This window comes from Setaria viridis, chromosome 1, assembly GCF_005286985.2.
Source record: "Setaria viridis chromosome 1, Setaria_viridis_v4.0, whole genome shotgun sequence".
Classification (NCBI taxonomy): domain Eukaryota; kingdom Viridiplantae; phylum Streptophyta; class Magnoliopsida; order Poales; family Poaceae; genus Setaria; species Setaria viridis.
The window spans coordinates 33,798,371-33,815,789 of NC_048263.2; the positions used below are offsets into that span (position 1 = coordinate 33,798,371).

A 17,419-nucleotide genomic window follows, 5' to 3' on the forward strand; every position below is an offset into this window, starting at 1 on the left:
TTTCCTGGGCCGGAATCTTATGCACATATCCGACAAAGAGGCTATATGGGCTTCAACACGCGGCCTAGTAAATGCACTGCACCAACAAGACAGAATCCACAGCATGCTGCAATCAACCAACGACAGACACTGAATAAATTGACCTGTTTGTGTACTGTAAAACTTCTGAGCTTACTAGAATCTTATGTAGACCTTGGAATCATTTGTCGCTGTTCTAACCTCCATAAAGTATCAAGAGATAGTTTGGCTGTAAGCTATTGGACGATTCTCGTACGGTCTGGTTTGGGATGAGACATTCAGACCTGTTAGAGGGCATACTGTCCCGTCAATGGACTGTACCAAATTCAATTCAGAGGCCCCATTTGGCCGTCACGATTGGTTGGGGCCTTCCTCTCCAGTCTGGGACCAGAATTGCAATCTTTTATATATCATATATAGATCTGGGATCTTGAATCCACTACTGGCCACAGGTTAAGAGAAAAAAGATTCCGGGGTGACCCACAACAGTAACTTGTATTTACCACTTGGCACAATTTGACAATTCAAGTAAAAACTTTGCCGTGGGGGGCCAGGTGTTTCACCCTTCCTTCATTAACCCCCCTTTTACACCTTAAGAGACAATTTTCCTATCTGAGAAATTACCGTCCGAAAAGAACAGCATAGAAGAACGTTAAAAAAAAATACTAGCTCAAAGGAGCTAGAAATGGCGACCCAATCACGAAAAATGTGCTTATATCAACATACAGAAGTTTACTTGACACTCCTGCTACTGGCCTTGGTCTTGGGCAGTCCAGTACCTCTTCACGACCAGGAGGATCTTCTCCCTGACGAGCGGGCCGTCCTCGTGGTCGACGATCTGGCTGTCCCACCTTATCCCGTCCGCTACGCTCTTGACCTTCACCAGCATGTCCACGTCGTCCCTGATGATCACCGTGCCCTCGGGCCTCAGGATCCTGTCCATCTCCAGCAGAATTCTGTCCATCTCACACCTTTCGAATGGCAAAGAAGAGGTGAAAAATTAGTACCAGGAAACACGCCAGCATGTATCACTTCCTGACGCAGGTTCGGCTGTCGATCTACCTGTTGTTGTACAGGGTGAACACCGAATCCGCGTGGATGAGGTCGTAGGTCCTCGGGTAGGTAGACATGCCCTCGCACCTGCAGTGAATGTGCCCAGTCAGATCGCGAAACCGACGGCCGCGCAACCACGCCACCGACACTCACACCGTCGCCATTGAATCGCCGCCCACTGGTCGTCCAAGGACCATCGGCGCAACTTGCAAGCGCTAACGATCGAACTCACCAGTCCTGGTAGCTTCCGATGAGCCCCCGCTCGTAGATGGCCCCGAGCGTGGTCGTGTTCCCCAGCGTCGGGACCATGTTCATGACCCAGAGCGGGTCGCCCGCCGCCGCCAGCGCCGCGGCGAAGCCGCCGAGGCGCGCGTTCATGTCCAGCACGTTGCGGTATCGGCCCTTCTGCTCGAACTGCCTGATCACCGACTTGTAGTGCCGCACCCTCTTCCGCCACAGCTCCGTGTCCTGCGCGAACGACTTGGCCGTGACGCCCCTGACGCCGCCGCGGGACACCCGGGGCGGCACGGCGGTCAGCCGCTGCGGCCACTTCTTCACCGCGCCGCCCGCGACGTCGCTCGCGCCGGAGACCTCCGGGAGCGGCGTTACGCAGGCCTCCATCTTGTCATACCTGCGTAGCACGTGCAGATCACAATCAGCCGCAGCAGCTATGAGCTATGCATGCACGTACGCAGCACGTACAAGTTGCAGCATCGCGATCGGTTGGTTTAAGCTTAGGACAATGACTTGCGATGATTGGTGGTTGTTTGTTACCATGCCGCGTCGGGGTTCTTGTTGCGGGAGCAGAAGGGCGCCTTGCAGTTGGCGTGGTTGTAGGGCTTCTGCCAGACGGCGATGTCGCCGGCCTCCTTGACCTTGGTCCAGCAGAGGGTCCTGGCGACGGCCTCGATGGCCTGCTGCTCGGCGTTGAGGTCCTCCTTGGTCCGCTCCCACCCCTTCCAGTACTTCTTCCAGTTGATCGGCGGGCCGGACAGGATCCAGTACCCTCCCGGCCGCAGCACGCGGTCAACCTCCATCAGGTACAGCCCATCTGCACGACCGCATTGGGTACTTGAGTGAACAGCTAAATGGTAATGGAGCAGCGTGCGTTCGGACAGATAAGCAGAGAGGGTGTGCGTGCGTACCGTAGAGTTGCCAGGGGATGAGGCAGCGGGAGCAGTGCGCCATGTCGAAGGCGCGCGCCGGGTAGGTGAGGCGGTTGGACGCGAGGACGCCGATCATGGCCGGCACGCCGCGCTCCAGCGCGAACTGGACCTGCGCCTCGTGAGAGTCCCGCGGCGCGAACGACATGGCCAGGATGTCACGCGACAGCAGGTACGCGCCCCAGCTCGCCACCTGCGCGCCGTACGCCCGCGTTAGCCCCACGCCGGCGGAAGCCAAATTTCTCGTCGCGAATTGAACAAGCAGATTACACACGATTGCTACTCTAATTTCTTCCAAGTTGCATGGTAAATTGCGGATGCTTTCTACGGGCATTTCGTTAGTAGCATACCGACATTTCTGGTTGCAATCAGCGCCAGTAAAAGTTTCACCCTTGTACGGGATGTTTGGATTCTAGAGTTAAAGTTTAGTCTATGTCACATCGGATATTCGGATGCTAATTAAAAGGACTAAACATGAGCTAATTACAAAATTAATTGCAGAATCCCTAGGCTAAATCGCGAGACGAATCTATTAAGCCTAATTAATCCATCATTAGCGAATGTTTACTGTAGCATCATATTATCAAATCATGGACTAATTAGCCTTAATAGATTCGTCTCGCGATTTAGCCTAGGGGTTGTGAAATTGGTTTTGTAATTAGCCTATGTTTAATACTCCTAATTAGTGTCCAAACATTTGATGTGACAGGGGCTAAAGTTTAGCCTGGGATCCAAACACCCCCTAAATATGGTTGGTTGCACGTGAGGACAGAATATTTTACAGAGTACAATTGAGCATCTACCTTACCAATAAAAATCAAATTTGTCCTTTCGCGGAAAAAATGTAGAAACTGGAGTGACACGAAACACAAATGGTGAATATGTTTCCGCAGTTACATGTTGTCGAGGTACTAGCCAGTGTGCTGTTTTTGGTAGAGCTTTACAATGCAATCTTGAAAACCCCGTAGGATGTTTGTTGAACTCGGTAAAATCGACTGACAAGCAACACCGACAAACATCTTTTCCATTTTACCAATGCAGTCTCGATTTGGGAAAACAATTCCTAGCAAATCCAGAGAAAGTGGTGCACAAATCTCGACGCGGTGCTCTAGTCTCTAGGGAAATAGAAAAAATTTCCCGATTCCAACAAGACAATCAACTATTCCTATGTTTGGTGGTACAGACATTGCTCAATTGGACTGTGTCTAGTTGGTTTAAAATTTTAAAACAATTGATTGTGCCTAGCAAATTCCTCCCCACTCTAATCCAGTGGTCAATCAACTTAGAACTGGTTCTGTAGCTAACGAGTGGAGTGGTTGCTTTCTACGGATCTTTAGCTGCGGTAGTTGAGCAAGAGGATTTATTTACGTACCCCGCATCCGGTGTCGAGCGCGGTGCGGATGGAGCCGTCGTGGAGCGGGATGAGCTTGCCAATGTCGTCGATGTAGGCGTCGGCTCCGTTGGGGAACATGGTCCCGCCGCCGGGGAACCTGAGCTTGTCGCCGTCGACGCGGATCCAGTTCTGCACCGCCTTCTCGACGGTGAGCTCCTTGTGCGGCACGTTGGCGAACCAGGCGACGTCGCGGCTGGCGGGCCACGGGAACGGGGTCCGGTACCCGCGCGGCGCCGGGACGAGGCACCGCAGCCGCTCCCGCTCCGACGCCGGGCAGTGCCGCTCCCGGTACACCAGCCGGTCCCGCGGGTACCGCAGCGACCGCTCCACGTCCTCGCACGGGGTGTACTCCGAGTACTTGACGGGGCACGCGGGGTACCTCCGCGGCGCCGCCGAGGACGAGGACGAGGAGCCGGACGAGGCGGCGGCGGCGGCGACCGCCTCGTTCGCGGCCGCCGCGTGGTGCGCGGAGAAGTCGAGGGGCCGGGATTGGGTGCGGGAGCGGGCGGACGAGGTCTTCTTCCTCGGGGCGGCGGTGGTGGTGCAGGCGACGGCGGTGGCGATGGAGACGGCGGGGGACTCGGACGGGGAGGCGAAGCCGCCGTGCTGCCAGACGCCGAGGAGGTAGGAGGCGGAGCAGAGGAGGAGGACGGCCACGAACGGCAGGAACGTGGGGCGCCGGGCGGCCGAGGGCGGGATGTGCAGCTTCGTCGCCGCCGAGCGGACCCCCATTGCGCTGCCTGCCTGCCAACCTCTCGTCTCGCTCCTGCCCCAGCCTCCTGCTCCTGCCGCTCCCAGTGGGGAGTGTGCCCCTGCTTAAGAGCGTGGTTTCTTGGGCATGAGCAGTGTAGTGTGGGTTTAGGCGGGTGACGAGGCGGAGACATGCCCGTATTTGATTTGGATGGTGATTACCGGCGGAAGTAACTTTGACCGCGCACGCCTAGTGCTCAGCGCCGCTGTGCTCTTTTCACCTTTTGTCAGCCCGTGTAGAGCTAGAGCTCCGAACTTAACGTTACTACCAAACAGTACCTGCACTTCCATCGGGTTCCTTTATCCAGCGAGGAATGAATGCCGAGCCCGTGACGCCATTGAATCTCGTCGCTCATGTGACACGCCGCATCTTTATCACGTTTCGCTATTTGTCTTTACTGGCCCCTCTCCTTCGTCCCTTCGTCCATATGGAAAGCAGCGTGACGCCGGCTTGGAAACATCCGTCGAGGCGTGTCGCGTGTATACACAATGGCTAAATGAGGAAGATCTACGTACGTACGACGCCATGGTAACCGCTAAATTTGGTTTTCATCCTGAGGTAGAGGTAGCACGGGAACAAGAGGCTGGCGCACGTGGGTCGGGTCCGCCTAGCTCGCGGGCACTGCAGCCAGCAGCTGTGCAGCAGGCCCATGCCAGCTCCAGCACCCATCAACTGTGCTGTGCAGCTCTGTCGCAGTGCACATCTAGGCCGGTCTGCTTTAGGTTGTTTGGGGGACAGGATCTAAACTTTAATCCTGTTACATCGGATGTTCGGATGCTAATTAGGAGGATTAAACATGAGGTAATTACAAAACTAATAGTAGAACCTCTAAGCTAAATCGCGAGACGAATCTATTAAGTCTAATTAATCCATCATTAGCGAATGGTTACTGTAGCACCACATTGTCAAATCAGGAACTAATTAAGCTTAATAGATTCGTCTCGCCATTTAGCCTAGGGGTTGTGCAATTAATTTTATAATTAACTAATGTTTAATACTCCTAAGTAGTATCCAAACATCCGATATAATAGGAGCTAAACTTTAGCCCTATCCGCCAAACACCCCCTTACTGGTCCGGTAAACTGCGGCAGTACTGCACAAAGTGACCCTGGAAATGCCGTAGTGGATAGCCCCCACGGTAATCATTGAGACGACGCACATTAGCGTAGCTGGGAGCCAATTAACGGGCAGCCCCAGGTCAGTCTTCGACGCCCACACGTCCAATCGGCATCACGCGGTGGCGCCTCCCTTCAGCGGTAGCCGGAGACATGGGGATTGGCCCAGTTGGAGCAAAAAAGGAGCTCGTCCTCGTCCTCATCGGTTGTTGCATGCGTTTTGTAGAGCGTAGACTGTCGGGTGCTGTGCTGTTGCTTCTTCCTTCGTGTGCCTTGATGCTGATTGCTCTGAAATTCGGCACGTAGGGCACCCATGAGCCCATGACTACCGGTACTATCCATGGACGCCTGCACCTGAAGTCCTGAACTCCGTGTGGGAACCTGTGGCCTGCGGGAAGACCGGAAGAGCCGAAGAGGGAAGTTCACCATGCACGGCTCCCCGTGAATCGAAGAGGTCAAAATGGAAGTCCTGTCTGCTGTTGTACGCTGTCGGCACAATATTTTACGCGCGGGCCGGCGGGCTCGACAAGACGAAATGATATGATAAGATCTGTACGAGCAGGGCCCCATCGTACTCCGGCCCAAAAACAACCCGTACGTCTAGAAAGGTAAACTGCAGGAGAGAGAGAGAGGGAGGGAGGAGGGAGAGAGTTGGTAGGCCGAAGCGGACTGGACTGCTTTGAGGCGCGGCCGGAGCCCGATATCCCGTTGCGGCCCAAAACTCCACAAGGCGTGCGTGGCGGACTGGCTGGACTGCTTGAGGCGGCCGAAACCCATATTCTGCTGCGGCCCAAAATTGCACACATGCAAAAATAAGGCCCAACATGTAAGGTACGAGCCCAAAATTGCACACATGCAAGAAATTGGCCATGCGACTCGACCTGCTGTTTTTGTGACCAGGAGCAGGAGGATGCTGCTCACCTATGCCTTTACTGTGTATTTGCGCGTGAAGTCTGGACACTCATGAGCTCTTGGTCTGGAGGGCTTATCCAGCTGCTGGAATTTGGGATTTCGATTGAGGATTGGTGGCGGTCGTCGCTCTCACCGTTTCCGAAAGTTCAGAGAAGAACATTGCCGCATTGCTTATGTACACGACTTAGAATATATGGAAGGAAAGGAATCGAAGACAAGACAAAGACGGCGACACAAGTGTTCTGGATAATCAAAGAGGAAATTGCTGTAAGACATCGAGCGGTTGGCGGACCATCTGTGTTGTAATTTGTTTCCTACGTTAGTTCCCTTGTTGAGTATGAGTGAGTTCATTAGTTATCTTGTAATAACAACCTATGTAAGACCTGAAGTTCTTCTTCGTCTTAAATGATTTGGCAATGCTCTGCTGGTAGTTTAAAAAAAAATCTAAGGTACCGGAGGACATATGTCTTTGCAGGCATCACATGGGCTATGGCCTTGACTTATGTCTTTGCAGCATCACAATTCACACGGGCCTTGACTTATGTCCTTTCACTCTTCCTTGAGTTTGTTTATATAAAAAATACTGTTCTTCCTTCAGTCTTTACCGATCAAGTTACGGAATGCCTTGGTGGTGTTTGCTAGAGCCACCTTATGTGTGGAAGCACCTCATAAAGTCCTAAACTATCTTCTTCCGTTACATCAGAGAAGATTTTGCAGACGCGGACGAACTGAAAAAAAAAAGGTGGGTTGGAAGCTCTTTACCGAACGGAAGAAATAAGTGTGAACGGTGTTCCTGCTTGCAACTGCCCCTCCATTTGACTTCCATGTTCAGTTCCATAACTCTCCGATTTTCCTTTTTATATTTAATCTTCGAACACATATGGTATCTGTGTAGTGGTCAGACTGGAATTACGTGTCAAGCAATAAACTAGGAAATCTCATGCACCGCAAGACGTAGATATCGTTGTCACCACTTGTGCGTTAGGAACAAGCAAGGTAGCGGTCCATATGATACTACGGTCCCTGGCCTCCATTCCATTCTAGAAATAATATATACTAGAGCGTGAGGAACGTGCTTGGTTATTTTGTGCCATCCTAACATCTCGATGTCTCCCATCTGGATCTCTCGATTGGCCGTGGTCCAAACCATCTTTCGTCTAGATCGTTATCTAGCAGACTGGCACGTAGTGACATCTTGTTCTACCCCGAGTGTGCACACAACGCAGTGGATGTCTTTGTCCGGTTTCCCTGTGCAAAGAAAAAAGGCGGGTCAGAAACACAATGACAACGTACCCACAACCCAGCATATAGGTCCATGGTTACTAGTTTTCTCCAACAAAGGAGAAACCAGAAGCCAAACTAAAACTAAGGATGCAAGTGCAAAATCTGAAAGTGTTAAGTAATGTTTCTTGCATGGTGCACATCAGCACATGAGAAAGTTTCGCGCTTCAGGAAATCTTGGGAAATCGATGCATGTTTTGCGGCGGCACTAACCGAAGGAACAGCTAGTCTGAATAATTAGGAGTGCAGGTGCACCCCACACCCCAACTCACCACACACACACACACACAGGTTCCTCCATGCATGTTCTTCCATGTCATGGAGTTGATAAAACCGGCCAGAACATGTTACTCCATGCATGCATTCTTTTTCGTTTTCCAATCTCCGTTTTCCTGCACATTTTGTCCCCGCGATCGTCCCCATGCTGCCACCTCCGTATTACAGTACGACCTCCTTCTCGAATTCCTTGAGAAAAAAGGACAAGCAGGGATGTGTCCAGCTAGACGGCAGGTGCCAACTGTGCACTGTCCTTTGTTTGCTGACCTTTCAGCGCCATTATAACATTCACAATATGAACCTCGCGCTCGTCCGGGCTGTCCGTCCCCATTGGTGCCCTGTGGACTGGACGGCGAAACGCCGTGCCGGTCGGGCTGGCGGCCCTCCTGTCGAAGTCATGCATGACCGATGAGGTAGCCACGCTGTTACTACGTAGACCCTAATAAACTATGGGAGCCATTTGCGGCGAACACATCGGTCCCACGTGGTCCACATGAATAATAAGTACGTTTATATATATCTATCAAAAAATCAAGAAAAAAGATGCATGCCGTACTAGTATATAGAGCTAGCTAGGGGTACGGTTGTTAGCATTCGGAAAATGGAACTGTGATTTGCTTCGCAATTTTCAAACCGGCATGCGTGATGGCAATGGCTAACTACTGCCTGCTTGTCCTTGTGATGAAGAATTAAATTATTCAACAAATCTTTCTGAATCGCCGGAGGACGTATAGTCGTACTCGTACAGCCGTCCGGCTATCTTTTGATAACCTTACTTGTTATAAAAAAACATATATACACATCCTTTTAATACGCACTCTCTCCGTTCACAAATTGCGAGTTCAGTGGCAGACGCCAAGCCACGCTGCACGCCCTCTCTCCGTTCGATCATTGCAGGGTCCTAGTCCTACGCTCCTACTACACGTGATCTAATGAAGATAGATCCTTAGCCAAAATTGCTGGAGTAGTAGCTGTTGCACGGAGCTTTCGGTTGTTCGGCGCCTGCGCCTTTGTGGCAAAGAAAGCAGGTGCGCAGTTCACACACTGGGCAATGGCCAATGGGCATCCGCATTGTTCAGAAGAAGCTAGGGCGCTAGGCACTGGCATGGAATGTGCCTGCAAAAGATCTCTGGAGCCGCAAGAACAGAACAAAGCGGACATTTGCTACACGTTGCGGACAAATTCGACGAGGGGTGTGTGTGTGTGGTAGCGTGCATGTGAAGGGACACCTGTGGCGCACGAGTTTTTGTTGGGGGGCACGGGCAGTGGATGGATCCTACGCTGCAGGTTACATCAACAGTGGGTGAGTGGTGGCGAACGGTGGATGTGTCATGCGTCAACAATCAATCAGGAGCGACGACAAGTGATCGGCACGATGGGTGGATGATGCGATTGAGATCGACATCATCGGCGCCAACTCCTTTTATGACCTAGCTACAGTGGCTACTTGCTCCTAGCGTTTACTGTAAGCAGGAGCTAGCCAGATGTTGAGATGTACGCCTCCCATCTTGCTCGAACAGACCGGCACCTCTTGTGAGTCGTAACCGAGCAGTTGCACGTCCGCCACTCGTAGCATCCGTGTAAACTGCTATCTGGAAACACAAAGAAACAGCGGGAACAGAATTAATTCCGTCGATGACCCACATCGATGGAGAGATACGAATTCGGCCTCGCCGTCGCAGGCGAGCAGAGATGCGATCGCCTTGTCCGTCCTTCGGTAGGCACTAGGCACCCCACGAGTCGGCATCACGAAGCGAAGACGTCTGAAAGCACCGATGCGGTCCGGGCTCCAGACGTCCGGGAGGCGACAAAGCCGCGCGCCTCGCGTCGGGATCAGCGCCATGCCGTCCTCGCAGTAACCCGTGGACGTGCTCGCTTGGCTCCAGCCACCACCCGCGCCCATCTTCCCCCGCCCACGCTGCACCGTCGATGCAACTAGCGCTCATCGGAGAGGGAGACCGGAGAGGATCGGATTCGGATCAGAGTCGTCACGAGCAGCGAATATATCTTCCATCCAGCGTATCTAGTTCTGATCGTTTTTATCCGGAACTATCAACCGGGACTAAAGAGCCCCTTTTAGTCCCGGTTGTAATGACTAGGAATGATAAGGAAATCTGGCAGGGTATTTAATTTCGGTTGGTAACACCAATCAGGACTAAAGTCTACTCATTTAGTCCCAGTTGACCGGGACTCGTCCTGATTCATGTTTCCAACCGGGACTAAAGAATGATCTTTGCTCCCAGTTGAAACTAACAACCGAGACTATATCCACTCTTTTTTTACCCCGTCCCCCCCCCCCCCGATCTACTATCTCTCACTACCAACCTTAACTTATCCTTTCCCACCGACCTCTCTCCCCCACTACTACCTTATCCTTTCCCAACCCACCACCGGCCTCTCTCTCCTTCCACCGCTTCCTCTCCTCCCTCTCCTCTCTCCTCCCTCCATTGTTTGCCGCCGGCGCGGGGCCTCCCCGACCGCCGGCCACACGCGCGCGCAGGGCCTCCCCGGCTCGCCCCCCTGGCCGCTGGCGATGCGGGATCAGTAGCTCCTAGTAGCTACGGCGGCGAGCGCGAGGACCGGGATGAGGAAGCTTGTTCATGGGTTTCTTACTTCCTGCTTTTGGATTGCGCTTGTTGCAAACTATTTATTTTCCTTCATTCCATCTTCTTATTTTTTAGAGGTGAATGCCAATAGTATACAATATGTTGTAACATATTTGTATAAAGCTCTTGAAAAAATGTTTTATGAAATATATTCGTAATTATTGGCTTGGTGGAACACATAAGTTTATCAGTTCAAAATTAGAAAAAAAAATTATGGTAATACCAACTGGGACTAAAGGAGTCACGTGCATGGATATGTATGGCCAACCGGGACTAAAGGAGATCTTTAGTCCCGGCGAATCACCCACCCGTGATTAAAGAGGAGACTTTTTAGGGGGTGTTTGGATCCCCGAGCTAAATTTTAGCTCCTGTCACATCGAATGTTTGGACACTAATTAGGAGTATTAAACATAGTCTAATTACAAAACCAATTTCACAACCCTAGACTAAATTGCGAGACGAATCTATTAAGCCTAATTAGTCCATGATTTGACAATATGGTGCTACAGTAAACATTCACTAATGATGGATTAATTAGGCTTAATAGATTCATCTCGTGATTTAGCCTAGGGGTTCTGCAATTAGTTTTGTAATTAGCTCATGTTTAGTCCTCCTAATTAGCATCCGAATATTTGATGTGACACGGACTAAATTTTAGCTCCAGGATCCAAACACCCTCTTAGAGTGCTGATTATTTTTTCTAGAGATATGAGGTACTGATGCTCGGTTTTCCACCGGCGCGTCGTCGTCGAGGATCGAGGACCACGGCACCACGCGGACGATGGACCGAAGCACACGTCGCTCCCGCGGCCAACCACGTCCTGGCGGCGGTGGAGCACAGGCTGGTGGGCAGAGACTAGAGAGGCTTTGGCTAGTGGAGCACAGCCAGTCAGGGGCTTTGGCTATCGGGGATTCAGGGTGCGTCGATTGTTGTCTGCTCTCGCTGTCGTGTCCGGCGCGGTGCGGGGGGCGCAACGGACAGCTCGTATTGTCGCGTGGGGCGGCGCGTATGCTCGCGTGCGAGTGGCGACGGGAACTAGCGCCATCTCCGGTGAAAGGTGAGCTCGTCTACAGTAGCATACAGGTGGTGTACGTGCGGGCGTTTGTACCGACTTACTCTACCATCAGTCCATCACCCTGCTTTGTGCAAAAAAAAGCAAACGGCGATTGGAGTTGGATTGTTGTCCCCCAATTCTCGTTGACCTTTGTGTGTATTTTTTTTTTCAACAGACGATGTGGCTGTGGACCTGTCTAGCGGCTACTGCGTGCAAGAGAGAAAACGTGCAGGCGGTTCCGTGGACCAGCCGGTGTCGGGCGGGGTTCAAGCATGAATGCCAGGACGGGGTTCAGCTATGAGTGCCTCATCCCAGCAATTAGCGTACTCAGAACATGCGCATACGTGCACCACACGCATATAAGGTTGTGGCCAGCATTTCACCCAGGAAATCAGCACGCTGCTCAGCTGCTGGTCGTTCGATGTTACAACCTAAAGCTACTCGTCCGACAAGCGAAACAAACAAACAAACGCAGCTGTGTGTCAGCTCTCTCTGTGAAAACAAACTCGCTTTCACTTTCACTGTTCCAACTCCAAGAGACGAAGACACGCATGGTACTACGTTCCACGTACTGATTTTTCCATCTTTCATCCCTGATTCCCTTAACGTTGAAAACCTCCAATTACCAGACAAACCTGTTTGTTTTGTTCTGCACCGTCGTGCAACACGCACCACACGTAACCGGCAGGCTGAGAAGTGAGAACATGCGCCCCCCGGAAAAAGGGGGTCGACGAAGCGAAGACCTCCCAAAGCAATCTGAAAGACATCGCTGAACTCTAAATGGCGGCAGCAAACACGTCCTGATCAAACCATGGGCTGCTTCGCCCTGCACCGGGATCGGCTAGTTTATTCCGGCCAATCCCAACGTTTTCCTTACCACGCTGTCACGCTTAATCGCCCGTTGTTTTTATATCGTTGGGTGGTTACTTTCAGCTTTGGCATTTCCCCTCGAGACCGGGGCGGTGAGAGTGCGCCAGTTTAACATCAAATCTAGAGTAAGCCATTTCATTCATTGCCCGAGAGGGTTACCGTCTCTCGTGATTATGGGATGTGACTTTTCATTTCTCTAGTTATTGTGTAGACCCCAAAATTCATGGAGTACATACATGAAGTAATAAACTAATTCGATTTAAAAACAAAAGAAAATAAACTAATATAGTGATCCACAAATATACATTAGGTATCCACTTACTTCCCTAATACTCCATAAGTCAAACTTGTTTAATTTAAATCAGATTAAATTTTAGAAAATATGTTAACATCTAAAATCAAATGAATGCACAACAAAATTATATTTCCTGGTGTAGTTTGATGTTATAGACATTTCTTTATTGATTATAACTTTGATCAAAATTTTAAAACTTAACTGACGATAAAGGTAGAATGCATTAGACTTTGGAATGGGATGAGTAGTAACTAAGTAAGGTACATGCTGATATTGTTCTTTTAAAGAGCACACAGTATTTCCATTTTTAGGTTCAGACTTCAAAGGCCAGATCATTCAAAATCCACAATTTGAAGTGTTCTACCTATGCTTTATGCACATTAAAATACTATATTTAATACTATGGATTTTATAAAAGACCAATGTGTCGGAATTATCCAGACGTGATCCCGCACAGGTAAACATACTCGTGCACATGAACGCTCAATTATCCAACATTATCTGCTGCTACTGTATCCTTAACCAAGTAATACTAGCAAAGGAGTATTTTACACGATCAGTTAGTTGTCCGCTACCTACCGTATAGTCTGTATCTACACCAGACACGGAAGAACGAGGAGAAGAAAGGACCGAGTCGTCTTCTCCTTTAAAAGGCCCTCTGAAAAATCTCCTTGTCTCCTCCCAGCGCGTCCCCGTTCCATTACAAGAAAAGATCGTGGCAGGAAGCGATCCAATTCTCAATTAGAGGTCGAGAACTTTAGCATCCTGAGTTCTCGAATTGAGGGCAACCTGCTGGGATTCGGAGCATTTGGGGGTCGGTTTTGCGCGATTTGAGGCGGACAGGGGGCACCCTGGTGAGCTCTTGATCGAATCGGCGGTGCTTCGGGTTCAATCCGAGAACCATTCTGCTCCCTGCGCATGTGAGCTTCTTGCCTTGTGCAGCCGCGCTCACCTTCATAGAAGGCGAATTGGCGGTTTCTTTGCTACAATTGTTCGGTTCTTATCTTGAAGGGCGGTGCAAATCTGAGGTTTCTTCTCCAATCGGAAAGGTGTGGTAGCCAAATTCGCCAGGAAGGCTGCAGTTATCCGTGCGAGAGGCTCCCTCTCACGGATTGGGGCTGGCGCTGTCCCGGCGTCGAAGTGCTCGGGGGCTCCTTGGAAGCTTCGATCGTGTGTGCCTCAGAAGAGTGATCCTGAAGAACTCGGCCTTCACCTTCCCAATTCAATCCTTCTCCAAGGCGGCGATTGGGTTGTAGATGGGGGCGGGTTCGAGCATCCTGGGCGCGGACGGGGAGTGGGGGGAGACGTCCCTCGGCGACATGCCGGAGAGCTGCGTGGCGGCGGTGCTGCTCTACCTCGACCCGCCGGAGATCTGCCAGGTCGCCCGCCTCAACCGCGCCTTCCGCGGCGCGGCCTCCGCGGACTGCGTCTGGGCCGTCAAGCTCCCCGCCAACTACCGCTACCTTGCGGTCCTAGCCGCGGCCGCCGATGACGAGGTCCGCGGCGATGGAGATGACAATGACAAGCGTTTCTTTCTAGCGGCGACGAAGAAGGAGATTTACGCGCGTCTGTGCCGACCCACCCTCTTTGATGCTGGCAGAAAGGTAGCTCATTTGATATTTTTCTCTTTGAAGGTTACTTGTTTGTTAGGACTGATCTGCTATCGTGCCATATTCATATGAAGTGGACTGTCGGTTCTGTTCTTGGCCTTCTGTTTGCTTAAATTGTTTGTTTTGCTTAGAAGGCATTCATGCTGTCAATTGTAGGAATTCTGGATTCTGAAGAACAAGGGAGGTCTTTGCATCAGTATATCATCAAAGGCGATGACTATTACCGGTATTGATGATCGGAGGTACTGGAGCCACCTTGCCACAGAGGAATCAAGGTAGCTTTTTTTCCCCTTTAAGAATTTAATTTGCATAGCTTCTCTTAGCGAATGAATCCCATTAGAATTGGCATTGCTGCAACCACTTCCAAATCTCAATTTAAGTTCAGCTTTTGCAGCACTACTGATAGTCATACTCTTGTTACACTGTGCACAGATTGTGACATTAACTAGAAAATGCTCACGGACATTTTAAACCTAATAGTGATATTGCTATTATTTAATCTTTTGTCTGATTGTGAAACATAACTCCTTATTGGCTATCAAGTTTCTGGTATAGGAGGGGTATAGGAGGCTGACAACAAAGACCCTTGTCCATGGCCTTGGGAGAATATGTTCCACAATATTTGTCCATTGGTGATATCAAGAGTGTTGTTAATTCAGTATTTTCGCTCTCTATTTGAAAGAGAAAAGTTATCTTATCATGTTGTTAGGGGCATTGATGGTCATTTCACTGATTTTTTTTTCTTGGAACTATTAGTTCCTTAATTAGTGCACATTTCTTGACTCCCCTGCATGTTCATTAGGCCAACCAGAGAAAGTGCGGATCTAAGCTTATGTTTACCAGATGTTACAAATTTGGTTTGCTAATTGATTGCACTTGTTGTTCTTGGGATGGGTTAATTATGAGTAGCTTTTATAGTTTTTCCTATGGTGCAAATTTTTAATTGGTCAAAGTCATTCATCAGGCAGTAACTAGTGAAAAATGAAAATAGTTTTCTTTGAGCTAAATTCTAACAACCATGACTTCTCTAAAAGTCTAAGCAATTGGATAGTTCATTGGACCATTTGAGTTTATATTATTGCCATGCAATTCTTCTATATTCAACAGTAACAAAACCAAAAGCCTTTAGGATTTGTGTTTTTGCAGAATGAACAGTTGTTTGCACCAACTATTAACATTTGTTTGGATTTGTGCGATTTCCATTTTATAGAGCCTAGAGTTAGGAACTCACAATTGTATGCTTTTAGCCTTTAGGTCACCTGAGATAATATAATGAAACCATTCATTATGGTTCATGATCTTTAACTCAGGATGTGTCAGATCAAATAATTTCAGTGGCATAAAAAGCTGTTTGTGCTTTCCTCTTTAAAATCTGGCAACTCTTATCACCGCCTCATTCCTTCCATTGGTTTCTTCTTCCTACTAAATCTTTCTACCTGACCTACCACTAATATAATTTTTTGTTGAGTGTGCCTGTGTTGTGGAGGATTACCAAATACTCCAGCAGAAGATAGTTTGTTATTTCTTGCATGTAGGAATTCACATAGCTTTAGCAATGTGAGGTTTCCAATTGGAGAACCTTTCTTCCATGTGATTGCTACTGCATTTCTTATGCACCTGTTGATATATCTAGGAAAATGAAACACTTTGCATACCACGTGCAGTTCTTTTGTCAATAATTTTTTATACAAACTTTTCCTGTCCTCTGCAGATTTGTGTGAATGTTGGATTGATGAGTTGTTTCTTTCTGGTACTGCAGATTCCATAGCGTTGCTTATCTTCAGCAAATTTGGTGGCTTGAGGTGGATGGGGAGCTTGAGTTCTGCTTTCCTGCTGGCTCCTACAGCCTTTTTTTCCATCTTCACCTGGGGCGACCCTATAGGCGCATGGGTCGTCGGCTTTGTGCAACCGAGCACATGCACGGGTGGGATGTCACGCCCACACGGTTCCAGCTCTCAACCTCTGATGAGCAACAAGTGACATCTGAGTATTACCTACATCTACATGAACAAGGAGGCTGGAAGCTTTACCATGTTGGTGATTTTGTCGTATCAAACCCCGATGAGCCCATGAAACTCAAGTTCTCAATGATGCAGATTGATTGCACCCATACAAAAGGTGGCTTGTGCGTTGATTCGGTGTTTATATATCCTAAAGGGTACAAGCCTGAGAGGGCGAACATAGTCTGCATGTAGCTCAGCGGAGTTGGCCTCATACCTCCAGCAAGATGAAACAAGAGGCAATTCAAATGTGAGTGGCTAGACTTTTACCTGGCCATTCTTACCTGAAAGCCCATTGTACATTCTTTTGTCTTTTTTTGCCCCTTCATTCTGAGAGTTTTACATGAATGTAAGGTATTTCCTGTATTCTTTGTAGTGTTAGTTAAACAGGTGGAGAATAGGGGAGTTTAGAAACAGGTGAAATGAAGCAAGACTTGAGTCATTGAGTGCACACTATTAGTTCAAAGAGGCTGATAGCCTGATATGCCATCTGCATCTCTAATTTTCATCAGTACAATGATGTTTCGCGAACTGGATTGATATTCCTCTTTGCTTTCTAGCCCTACGGCCAAAAAAAACTGTATCTTTTAAGCATCGGTATCTTCATCAGATGCTAAAAATCCATTTTCTGCAGACACAGCTTGTGTACGGCTTCTGCTCTGTTTCTTCTGTTCGAACAAATGATGCGTTCGATATGTTACAAGGCAATTCGTGCAGCGTATACACAGGATTTTGAATACCAGATATCATTTTATATGACGTTAGTTAGTTCAAAAAAGAACTGACCAACATCAAATATTATGAGTTGGAGGGAGTACATAATTGCGCCTTTTGGCCTTCAAGAATTCAGATCCCGGCCTTATTTGGTCTCGCAAAACTGTAAAAGTTTATCGTACTTGCAGTGATCGGTGCTGCTTAATGCTTATGCCATTCCTAATCCAACCATATGGAGCGTGGACGCACCACAGCAGGCCTGGAAGCATAGATGTGGATTACAGGATTAGCAGCTGAGCGTTTGAGC

The 17,419-nt window shown here is 49.3% G+C and overlaps 2 protein-coding genes across 4 annotated transcripts; one reads left to right on the top strand and one right to left on the bottom strand.

Annotated features, from left to right (window-relative positions):
* Nucleotides 1-494: 494 nt before the first annotated feature.
* Nucleotides 495-4,621, bottom strand: LOC117866678 (probable methyltransferase PMT16). Its single transcript, XM_034750951.2, has 6 exons — nucleotides 3,607-4,621; nucleotides 2,217-2,427; nucleotides 1,846-2,122; nucleotides 1,304-1,702; nucleotides 1,081-1,158; nucleotides 495-989 (listed from the first exon to the last, which is right to left on the bottom strand). The coding sequence occupies exons 1-6, from the start codon at nucleotides 4,357-4,359 to the stop codon at nucleotides 767-769; spliced, it is 1,941 nt and encodes a 646-aa protein (XP_034606842.1). The 5' UTR covers nucleotides 4,360-4,621; the 3' UTR covers nucleotides 495-766.
* An 8,764-nt stretch (nucleotides 4,622-13,385) lies between these two features.
* On the top strand, nucleotides 13,386-16,929 carry LOC117866711 (F-box protein PP2-A13). 3 transcript variants are annotated; one of them, XM_034750992.2, is made up of 4 exons: nucleotides 13,386-13,708; nucleotides 13,800-14,392; nucleotides 14,555-14,673; nucleotides 16,158-16,929. In XM_034750992.2, exons 2-4 carry the CDS (start codon nucleotides 14,045-14,047, stop codon nucleotides 16,591-16,593), a joined length of 903 nt encoding a protein of 300 aa, XP_034606883.1. In that variant the 5' UTR covers nucleotides 13,386-13,708; nucleotides 13,800-14,044; the 3' UTR covers nucleotides 16,594-16,929. The 3 variants fall into 3 exon arrangements, with proteins under 3 accessions (XP_034606883.1, XP_034606889.1, XP_034606875.1); XM_034750998.2 differs by having other exon boundaries at nucleotides 13,838-14,392; XM_034750984.2 differs by having other exon boundaries at nucleotides 13,386-14,392.
* Nucleotides 16,930-17,419: the final 490 nt, after the last annotated feature.

Bases quoted from the DNA above. Each gene is read 5' to 3' on its own strand.
- LOC117866678 (XM_034750951.2), bottom strand. From the start codon at position 4,359: ATGGGGGTCCGCTCGGCGGCGACGAAGCTGCACATCCCGCCCTCGGCC. The intron at 1,703-1,845 runs GTAACAAACAAC...CGTGCTACGCAG, and splicing joins AAGAACCCCGACGCGGCATG to GTATGACAAGATGGAGGCCT. The intron at 1,159-1,303 runs GTGAGTTCGATC...CATTCACTGCAG, and splicing joins ATCGGAAGCTACCAGGACTG to GTGCGAGGGCATGTCTACCT.
- LOC117866711 (XM_034750984.2), top strand. From the start codon at position 14,045: ATGGGGGCGGGTTCGAGCATCCTGGGCGCGGACGGGGAGTGGGGGGAG. The intron at 14,393-14,554 runs GTAGCTCATTTG...TGTCAATTGTAG, and splicing joins TCTTTGATGCTGGCAGAAAG to GAATTCTGGATTCTGAAGAA. The intron at 14,674-16,157 runs GTAGCTTTTTTT...CTGGTACTGCAG, and splicing joins CTTGCCACAGAGGAATCAAG to ATTCCATAGCGTTGCTTATC.